The sequence below is a fragment of the Coccinella septempunctata genome, chromosome 1, assembly GCF_907165205.1.
Source record: "Coccinella septempunctata chromosome 1, icCocSept1.1, whole genome shotgun sequence".
In the NCBI taxonomy this organism is placed as follows: Eukaryota; Metazoa; Arthropoda; class Insecta; order Coleoptera; family Coccinellidae; genus Coccinella; species Coccinella septempunctata.
The window spans coordinates 38,125,164-38,137,053 of NC_058189.1; the positions used below are offsets into that span (position 1 = coordinate 38,125,164).

An 11,890-nucleotide genomic window follows, 5' to 3' on the forward strand; every position below is an offset into this window, starting at 1 on the left:
TGCTATCAAAAAAGTATCTGTATAATGTTTTCATTTCAACATGCTAGCTTAAACAGGACTAAAGTTGAAATTTTAATTTTGACCTATAACTCGAAAACTAAAGAAGATAGAGGAATGTAGTTGATGGCATTATAAGTCTCAAAAAAAGACGACCGTAATGTCCCATGCATTTTCCTCTATCTCGTTGGGTTGAAAAAGTTGTAGTTCAGGTATCACCAATTTTGCCCACCCTGTACACCTGGAACCCTCTATTTCAGAGAGGGCCTCTTGTAAGTGGCAATTTACAGAGAACTTTAAATTTCAAATTTAGTTGAAAAAAAAATAAACGGCGTGCAGACAAATTATTGAATTTTGGAAAAGTACCTCCCCAGACGGGACTTGAACCCGCTACCTTTTGATTGCTGGTCTAGCCAAAATGCAAAGATTTGTCTGCATGCCGTGTATTTTTCTTCCAATATATTCAACGCATACATTAAAGGTGCTTCTTGAATTCAAATTGGGTTTGGAAGCTGAATACGAAGTCTTATTTAGGCTCATCCCATTTATTTACATGTAGATAGGTATGTACTCATTTTCATGATATGTATGCAACAAATTATTTGATTGCACAAAAATCATAATTTTATCCCAAATAATTTATGCAAAGAATGGGGTACGCTCAGAGAAGTGAATGTTTATTTGCATAGATATTTACACTGAAAGATGTTCATAATTGGTTTGTGTACTGAATTGATTTTTTTTTCAAATTTTTTAGACATTGAACCTGCCACAAGAACCAAAGGATTCGAGGAGCTCGAGCGACTCTAGTACAAAAGGTATCGATTATCTTCATAAAATCACCTATCTTAACGTAAAGGATAAACCTCAACCGCCGGAGCCTAGACAACCCATTTTCGAGCCAATGAAAGGCGATAAAGGTAGGTTTCACATCGCTTTTTTTTTCGAAATTGAAATTGTGAGATTCAAATTTGGTTTATTAATCCGGACGATGAACTTTTGTGAACGAAATAAACATTACTATATTTCTTCCAGAAAACATTCAACAAAAAAAGTTGCATATTATTTAGCATAAAGGCTCATAGTATTTGCAGTCTTCGAAATACACTACTCAACAATTGAAGGTCTCACTGACCTTCCATCAATCTATTTCAGGAATATTCGCCTCAATATGTTCATTTTGCTCACAGATCAGAGTATGTTGAGTATCAGAGTATGAACGTTAGTTCCTTATATTGCAATAACATGGAGAAAATCGAACTATTCCTTATTTTATATAAGCTCCATTGAAGATTGATAACATACATGTTCGTTTTCCTTCAATAATCAAGTATTCTATTCATGATGGACATCGGAAATTTTGCAAAATTTAAGTTCAACATGAATTTTAGCTGAGGTATGAGGACGAGGAGTAGAATCTATTCAGTACATGAAGAATTTTGACACAAATTATTGTATCACAACTCTCATTTCATGAATCTATTTGTAAACCTTTAATGAAGGTATAGAATATAGATACTATGAAAATGTGACTCATCATGCATATTTACTCAAAAATTGAACTAATAACAAGTGTCAAACCTCCAAAAGGAAAAAATTCATTTTCAAAAATATTGGATTCCACCGACAAAACCTTTTGCAGAATATTGAGCTCTCACTGTAAAGAAAAACTATTGTGATTATAAATTATTTTTATTGGCAAGTAGAGGGTAAATGTATTGATTAGTATAAACTCCTCGACCTAATCAGTGTAAGGTGGCCATTGATTAACGACACAAAGTTGGTCACTATTGAAAATGTTATTTACTTCACTAAATTTTACTTGATTTTCTGATGCCATGCACTTTCATATAGACAGTTTCTTGTATTTTCTGGCCTTAAATTGTTAAAGTACAATTTCCCCAGTTATCATTCTCTATGGGAATCGATTATATTGACTGATGATGACACTTGAGGATTGTGTATTAAGAAAAAGCTCAGAAGTAGATGGAGCGACTGTTTTCACTCAAATATTTCAGAATCATATGATGTATAATCTGGAAATAAATTATCAATTACTTTTACACAATATGAGATGAACAAATGAAACAACTTCACAAAACAAAAGAATAACCTTCAATTAAGTATGTCTTTTCATTTTAAAGAACCACTGTTTTCTCCTCAAAGGATCCTTAAGGAAATGCTTCATTAAAAAGCTTTTTTCGGCAGAATCAAGTACTGCAATCGATTGCTGCCAAACCTGGCATTATTTGTAAAAAAAATGCAACAATGTATTCTTTCAATAAGATCCAAAGCATGTAAAAGAAAATAACCTATTGTATCTGAATGATCAAGGGACTATGAATTCAGTCAGAGACAGTTGTCTCTTTAAATAAAGCTGCCGTAAGCGGAACGATTCTTGGCTCAATTATGATATCGAGATATCTTTGGCTGGTCAACTAACTCTGTGTGACGGTTCAAAAAAATGCCACCCCATTCACATCTGCGAATAGCAGATGTGAAAACCTTGAACTATCCTGAATGTCTTCACTGTCCAATTGCGGGTATCCGCGGTCCACTGCCGTCGGCGTACTTTGTGCTCCCTATTCTTAATGGAAAGCTGTACAGGTTGTCTCAAATTCGGGTCATTGGGGCTCATTGAGAACATCTCGGGAATTATTATAAAACTTTAAAAAAAATCTTCAAAGACCCCCGCATGTTTAGAACTCTATGGGTTCACCATCCAGCGGCCTTATTGCGGAATTTTATGTTGACTATATAGAAGAACTAATAATGCAGCTACCATATAAGAAGAATATAATCACATGGAAACGATATGTAGATGACATTTTTTGCATTTGGGATGGAACTGAAACAGAACTTGAAAAATTTTTTGAAACCATCAATTCTATGTTTAAAATAAAATTTACCATCGAACACTCGATCTCTAACACCATAAATTTACTCGATCTAACAATTAATCTCGATAGAAACAATAATTTCTCTTTTGATATTTATAGAAAGCCTACACAAACCGATATTATCATTCCTTACCATTCATATCATGCACCAACATTAAAAAGAGCTGCTTTTAACTTTCTATTTCACAGACTAATTAACATTCCCCTATCCCCTGAAGAATACAATAAAGAAAAGAATATTATATACCAAATTGGCTTCAATAATCAATACACTAGAGATTACCCAGCAAACATTTTTAACTCGGCCCAACGTTGGGTTAGTGCTGCGATGTTAGAGTCGGTATACTGCAAATAGTGTCACATCGGCCGACAGCCGCCCGACGGACTATGAGCCGACATGTTGCAGAGTCTGCACACCGCAGATCCGGTGACGATTCGACTGTGCAAAAACACATCGGTTTAGCGTTTAGACTATGCTTCAAATACGCTCCTCAAATTAATCGTTACGACGTCGGTTCAGCTTCTACAAAATATTGGAAGAATGCTTTTACAATTGATCGGCACCACGTCGGCTAAACGTCTAGACAATGCTGGGAATACGCTGTTCCAATTGATCGGTACAACGTCGGTATAATATATACATACCTGCAATACTAATGCTCGTTCTCACCAACAATCTCTAAATTTTAAGGGACACCTAAGCATATTTACGTGACATTTCTTACTACTCATGTACGATTTCTGTCTCATCAACTTTTAGGAGACACTTAATACCAACTTAACGTTGCTAAAATTGAATTCGTACTAGAGTTAGAAAGAAATGCCAAGTAAATATGCTAAGGTGACCCTGAAAATTTGAGAATCGTTGGTAGAAATTGGCAAATCCAAAAAAAATTAAATATGAATTATTTGATCAATAATTTCTGATCTTTGAATGTTTCTTATGAAATCTCGGAATCATTTCTCATGTTGAAGGAGATCTATTTTTTCTTAAAATATTTTTTGAAACCTTGCAACACTTCTATTGTGATTAGGGCAAGACAATTTATACAGCCATTTGAAAAAAACCTTCATATATTCAAACAACTTAAATATAACGCTCATATAATATTATACATATATAAATACTTTGTAGGTTGAAAGAACACATAAAAACGACTAGCTTACTTGAAAAAAAAAAGTATATATTTATTCACTGCTCATTATTGCCTGCTTCTTTTTCCTCCGCTCTTTTCAATCTGCCCCCTGCTCTGTCACCGGCATTGCGAAGCCAATTCATTACATGATTCATTTCCACATCAGTGGCACTTCTTGTAATAGGATTTATCCTTACAGACCCTGGATAATAGATTTTCATTATTTGTATAAAATAAATTATTGAATTTCATATAGAATATCATCTTATATGTGTTTAAATTAATTAAATATATGTCAACGTGCAAAATATGTATTCAATTTAAGTAACTTCCTTACATTCAAAAATGTCAACATTTTCGACCAATACAACATGAAAACTCACCATGATTAAGCTCAACAATATTCGCCATTGCTTCTAATCCATTTTTATTATTAATTCCTACCCGACCAATTCAGGGAAATTCCTGATTCATGGCTTATTATGAGTTAGATTATTTTGCGTGTTGTCTCTGCTACGTCCTTACCCCCCGTTGAGGCCAAATTTGGACAACTGAAAAATATTTGTATATATAGATTTTTCTGTCTTTCAAATTGTAGAATTTTTTCTCTAGAATAAAAAAGACCAAAACCAAAAATTGAAAGCATATCCCAAAAGAGTAGATACATAATTCTACCTACACATTTTTTCAAATATTCTAGATCATATATAAGTATATCAGCATCGAATTTCTTCAATTTTTCGTACCTTTTTATTTTGATGGTGTTCTTATCCATTTCTATCTCTGCATTTTTTTATCTACATGCAATCTCAAAAGATCGTTGAAGTACTCGGTTCTAATGATGGTGATGATGTACTACTTGGACCTAATATTTCGAGAACTCTCTGTTTCACGTGATGATATTCCTGACGCCTACTCCGACGTTTATTAGAAATAGAAATACCATTTTATTTTGATTTCTTGTACTCACCTGCCCTGGGACATCACTGTTACTATGTTAATACAACACAACACAACAAGGAAGTTTTCAGAAAGAAAAATTTCGTCAAATAGCCTACTCTTAAAAACTCTTTTATCTTCGAAACACGTGCACACGTACGCCGCCTGAATGAAATAACGCTTCGATACGGAATTACGGAAATTAGATTGTCTGGAAGCTCTTATGCAAAATCCCGCGAAATTTAAATAGTACAGCTTGACCTTATGTTAAGGGTAAAAAGCGCTGAAGATGCATCTAACCGCAACCGATCCGATGAATATAAACCGCCAAGAAGTTGCTCATCTAACAGCAGCGTTTTGCCGACGCTGGCTAGATGCTCATGTTTCGCCACATCTTCAGCAGCGTAAACCATGTCCTCGGATCTTCAAAGGTCCGATGATGTGTAACAGCAGTACGCACTTCGCCAGCAGTAACAGCACACAGCCGACGATTTACCGACGATAAATGTTTGTTGGGTATATAGATCAGATATACCATTCAATCAAAAGAAAAACAACATTGAAGAAAATCTACCCCCACATTGAAAAAGAAAGCAATATCTATCCATTCCATTCTATAAAGGATAAAGGTCTACATGAAAACGTCCAACATATTGTTAACAAATACGATTATACTCTGATAAATAATCGACATAAAAATATCGAAAATTTATTAGTTAACAATAAGACAAAAACCAAAAAAGAAGAACAAAGTGGAATATACAAAATCAACTGCACAGATTGCCCTGCATTCTACATCGGAATATGACCACACGTAATTGAGGGAGATCGGCCACCGAATGCGAAGTTGAGCGAAGCTGCGCTTTTTCAATGCTAAATCACGAGTTACGTCACCCGATTCGTAGCTTGTCAATTATATTAGTACTGAAAATGCTCAGCTTCGAGCAACTTCGCATTCGGTGGCCGATCCGCCTAAGAAACGATTCAACGAACACCGCAGAAATACACCTAAATCAGCCTTACGATGCCATCTAGACGAACATAAACATAACACTGACTTCAACAACTTAAAAATACTACATAAGGAACATAATTATTACAAACTAACATTTCTTGAACAATTGGAAATTCTAAAGAACAGAAGTAATCAAAATTTACTAAACGATTTGACAGAATTTAATTTACGAGATAACAGCATAATAAAAATGATACATTTCCCGAACACAACACACAACGTTAGAAACTCGACTAATGACACCCCAAATTAATCTTCTAATCTAACTCCTATTTTCCACTACATTTTACATATTAAACACGACAGGAACTTCGACGTTTGGGATATATTTCAAAGAACTGAATAGAGAAAAATTATTTCTTGAAGTCACATATTTCATCCTTGATCTTGACTCATCATACATGTTTACCAATTTACCTCCAACGACGGTAAGATTGCACACTCTCATTCTTTTACAATGACCACCGTTTACATAAAAAAAAGCATCATTTAAATTGTGAAAAATGTAATTTCAGCTTGCCCGATGTGGCTTAATCATAGCCGAAATCGATCGCCAAAGAATTATAAAATAATTACAGTGTGTTTTTATTTACATTCACCAATAATATACAGAAACATACTATGGCATACATTGCCAAAATAAGTGTTGGAGTGTTAAAAAATCTGTATTTCTGTAGAAATTCAGTAGAAATCAGCATATCAGTATAAATTTACCGAAATTTCGATGTCGTTGGAAATGAAGAACCTCTCTGCAGACTATGCCGGACTTTTGATTCATTTTAGGTTGGGTAGTTGATTTGATAATGAACTTGAAATATATTTCAGGAGACAATTATTCGTATGTCCAACTGGCAGTCCACGACTACAACTACCCGATTTTGGAAGATCAGAGGCCCAGGGACTTCGAGGACGACTTAAAAAAACGCAACACGGAACTCGTGCAGCCGCTTCCCATTTTACCCGCAAAAAAGAACGCGCAGGGCAGGGCCCAAATGACGTGCAAATATTGTAACGAGCTCTATTTCGAGGACGGTAATCCGAGGGGTTCGTGTGAATATGGGCCGGATTGTTGGAAATCCACCATAAATAAGTTGACTTGCATGGGTTGCGTTCACTGCGTGTGTTACCATTGTGCTGCTGACGCTGAAGGGGAGTTTGCTCCTCAGCCTTGTGCTTGTGACTGCGTCAATGACGAATCGTGCGTGAGAAGGTGGATCTGTTTAACTTTCTTATCAATTTTCTTGCCGTGTTTATGGTGCTATCCACCTCTGAAGATGTGCCATTGGTGCGGGATGAAGTTGGGTGTTTGTGGTGCAAGACACAGCATGTGAAAGGAAAATCGTTATATTTTGCGATATTAGTCTTACTGAAATTTACCCTGCATGTCATAAGAACAGAAACGTCAAGTTCTTCATATTTGTCATTCCTTCATGTCTTGGTGAGGAATTTCCTGAATTTCTCTTCCTCAGGAAATTAAACAAAAAAAAAAGATTTGTTTATAAAATGCAACATCTATACCAAAGGAGTTCGAATTTTATCATTATGTAAATAGTTGCGGGTTGCATTTTGAAATATAAATTATTTAAATGGAAACGTTTTTAAGTAGAACATTCTCACATACACATTTGGTTCATTCTAGAGAATTATCTCATCAGGGAACTAAACTATCAATTTAATAATGCTCGTTATCGAAAGTTGAATTTATTTCTCAAGCAACAATAATTATCTATTTGGTCAAAAAACGAACAAATCATTTTTTACTCCATCGATCAGATTTGGAAAACAGACAATCTGACAATCAGATTGGATATTTTCAATCCATTTAAAACCATATTCTTGCCTCTTATTCTGGTAATTCTTATTATTTTCACATCTCTGAAATGTTGTTACATATCTCCATTTTCTTCTTATGCACACTACTTTATGCTTCTGTGCAAATTAGTGACTTAAGTTTTCTTCAATGTGTTATTTATCAAAAAATTGTTCTAAACAAATATCGATGAATTACAATTTTCGTTGGATATAAATTTTATCAAAAAGCTTAATGGGAATGAAAATTGAAGAATTTTTGTTTTTCAAATAGAGATATGTTATTGTTACATCTATTGCTATGTTGGAAATTATTCAGAGAATCTATTTCATTTCAGTGTTGAAATTTTCATCAAGCATAACTGAACTTGAAATAACTTCAAGTTAAAAAATTGTTTGAATTATTTAGAATATACTATAAATTCACGTGTGTGAAGTTGGCCCAGCACTTTTCAATTTTCGAAAACTAATTTTTTGTTTTTCTTATTCCATACGTTTCTCAATATTTTCTACAAATTTCCCAGAGAATTTGAAAGTAAAACAAAAGTTAGGATAGTTTTCTGTTTTTGCTTCTGTAAAATGAGTGGAAAAATTTGTGCTGACTTGTGCCCTTCTGCTTTTCAGAAAAAATTTTGCACTTCTCTTTCAAATCTAGGAAAGCTGAAAAATCTGAAGATTATTTGAGAATCATCATAAATGGCAACAGGCTTTTCGGAAGTGCTGTGCTGGCCATTTCATACATTTTGTGTAGAATCTTGAGAAGCTAATGGAATAAAGAAAATTTTCAGCCACACAATTCACACAAAAATAGTTCTTTTGAAAATCGGAAAGTGTTGGGCCAACTTCACACACATTATAAATTCCTCTTAATAGAATATCCTGAATTCTCTTTCATATGTGTAACTATTTTTATACGGATCCTTTTATTTCATGTTGAATAATAATTCCATAAATATAGACTTTAAGACATCTGTGATTTAATGTAAGCATTTCATAGTATTAGAAAGATTATTTGTTTGCATCAGTACAAGATGTTTTCTGTTTGAAAGCTTTAATATCGTAAAATTAATTTATTGTTTGTGGGTATCAGCGGATGAGTGCTCAACAACTGGTTGTGAACACTATTCAGCTTTTGTACATTTTCGTACAAAATTTAAGAAAAGACTGTATTATGTTGACCTCTACAAATTACAGATTATGTTGAAATTTCTTTCTATTTATTATCCAATGAACAGAATGCATTTATTTGTAAGTAAGCTTATATTTTTGATTATGTACTATTCAAACAAACTAAAAACAATCCATTTCTCTCAATTCTGAAAATTCTAGTTCAAACAAAAACAAGTCTATGCCAGAAGATTTTTAATATAGCCAAAGAATGTAATCTTTTTAATTTTAAATATTATATGGAAGATCTTTATGTTGGTGGATCTGAATTGAATAAATTATTGATGCAGTAAAAGATATATAACTTGATGAATCTCATTAATTAGATAGCAGACTAAATGTCTGAAACCTTCTTTGTGTAAATTCTGGCAGCTAAAGAAATTGAATACCAAATTCGAATTTTTGGAAGTGAAGGCAGCCACTCAATCAATTTGATGAAAGTAAACTAATTTGGACCTTCATAAGAATTTAATAAGATTTATTCATCTAGGAAATATAAATGTTTACTTTAGTTTTGTTGTTATTGTAATGAGAGAACTGGTTTGATATCGGTTTCAATGCAATTTTCTTTTAAATGTACAAATCTTAACGTTTTTAAAGAGTTGTAATGTACTATGTACTGCCAGTGTAATAAAAAATAATAGATAAATAAATGGCAACATGGTAATGACAATACGGCTAAAAGCATAAGAAGAAACATCATAACGAGATGTTAGAATCTGTCAAAATATCAAATAAATGTTTTCTATTATTTTGTGGTACCTATTTCCAACAAGTTATTATTTAATTCTTTTCATGTACCAATATGGAAAATTCCTTTGGACAGTTACGATAATTCAATGCATATGACAGAGAAACTTTGACTGTAAGAATTACTTATGCTTATTTTGATATGAATAATCCAGTGTTGAACTAAAAGAGAATATTTCTTTCTCTTCAAAGAAACGGTCAAAGGAGTCTTCATTTTATTTCATAAAACTAAACAGTAGGTCGGACCCTTCAGGGTGATCTGGATTTGCTTGTGTGGTGGTGCTCAGACTGGTTGCCCCCTGTGAATGTCTCCAAGTTTCATGTCCTATATCTGGGTAACAATGTCTGAGCCGATCTGGGTGTCGTTGTGAGCTATGACCTATATTGGAGTCCCCATATTCTACATATTTGTTATAGAGCCAAAAAACGGCAGTGTTTTAAGAGTAACCATCCAGATACCGTTGTCTCACTTTCACCCATTTCGGAGTTTGCTGATCCTGCCTGGCATCCATTGTTTCAACGAGATGCTCAGATGCTCTAATCTCTGCAGTGGCATGTTACACGATTGCCATATAGAGTGCAAAGACCTACTTAATCAGATCGTCTGAATTTCATGGATCTCGACATATTTGCGGATCGTAAGCTTTGTGGAGACATGATTTCGTTCAATTTTCTCCGAGGCATTATACGTTTATATTATCTATAAAAGTTAGAGTAGATCTAGCTCAACGTACTGAGCAAATCAGTCATCTTTTGGAGGCATATGAGTTAACCCATACTAGGTAGAATCATGCCTTTGACCAACAAGCTCAAAGTTAAAGCCTCCGTTGTAGAGAGGTTCGTTTCCATGTCGATGACATGGTTCTACGCCGTGCTAGCACGTCGTCTGCCGTTGATAGCTTTGAAGCGAAGTTGGCTCCGAAATTCCCTGGTCCGTATGCCGTTGCGAAAGTGATCTATCCTGTTATCTATGACCAGAAAGAATAAATTAGTAAAAAGACTGGCAACATCCACGTTATGTAATGACTTAAATCCGAGTTAGTGCCTCTTACCGTATAACATCCCGGAAGACGCCCAACAAGCGAGTTCCATACCTGTCCTAGGTGCCACTACGTGGCCAAAACCTAGAACAAAAATCCAGTTAACTTATTAAAATGCATGAACCATTACCGTTTTCACACCGTATTTCATACCTCCTTATTAAACTGACCGAAAGTACCTACTTGTATTTCCACCTTCAACATTATACTAAACGCCATTTACTCATTTTTATGGATCTCCATTATGCGCCGAACGAGCGCAGACAAGAAACACCAAGGAGGAGGGCCGCCATGGAAACAGGGTGTGAGGGACGCATAGACACCACTGCCTGTTGGTCGGCTGAATCACAGCAAGTGGAATGTAAAAAGCTGTTAAAAGCTACGTCAGATACCCCTTCTATGGGATTACTACCATCAAATGTTTTTTTGTCAAGCCCTGAACGCCTGAACCCACTTTGTGAAGAAGATGTCCGCCCTTAAATATCCAGAAATAATACAACGGATGAAAAATCGAAATGGTACTTTGAAGATTTAATTCATGGAGTTCTCCGAACCGTCACCTGGACTGGATTAAGTGAACCTGAAATCCGATTTCGTATCATTAGTGCTGCAACATTGACGAGAAGGTTACTTGGTGAATTCTAGGTTTATAAAATTCAACCCACTACTTTATCGTAGATTGATTTTTTCTCTGAGTGGGAGGGATGTAATGATTTTGTTCCATTATGGAACGAGTCTGCGAGTTTTTACGTATTTGGATTTAATTGTCATAATTTTAATATCGATTCAGGATTCAGCAATTGTTAGAAACAGTACACATCACAGTACGTGTTTATAATTTTTTTCATAATTTTTAAGTTTTTTGAATTATGAAATAACCGTGTTTCTCTTCGTCAGTACCGATAAGGTGGAGCAAAGACATCGATGTGAATTTTATCAGTACATGGGAGACATTCCTTTTCCTCTCCCCTCAGATAGGATATAAAATAGGATCTTCTCCTGCCCGTCATCTTTGATTCTTAATTCATTTCGTATTCATTATGTACTCCGTATTCCTTCTTAATTTCTTAACTTGTGTTGAGCTGATTGAACATGAAGATACTACACTAATAATAATTAAGAAATGGATCACGCCTT

General features: G+C 34.6%; 1 protein-coding gene across 1 annotated transcript in view; it reads left to right on the top strand.

Moving 5' to 3' along the window:
* LOC123310048 (sprouty-related, EVH1 domain-containing protein 2) overlaps positions 1-7,580 on the top strand; it is a 57,261-nt gene extending 49,681 nt beyond the window's left edge. Inside the window, exons 5-6 of the mRNA XM_044893414.1 lie at positions 755-917; positions 6,813-7,580. Of these exons, the coding sequence (XP_044749349.1) occupies positions 755-917; positions 6,813-7,318 (669 nt within the window). The 3' untranslated portion in view covers positions 7,319-7,580. The remainder of the gene's footprint in view (positions 1-754; positions 918-6,812) is intronic.
* Positions 7,581-11,890: the final 4,310 nt, after the last annotated feature.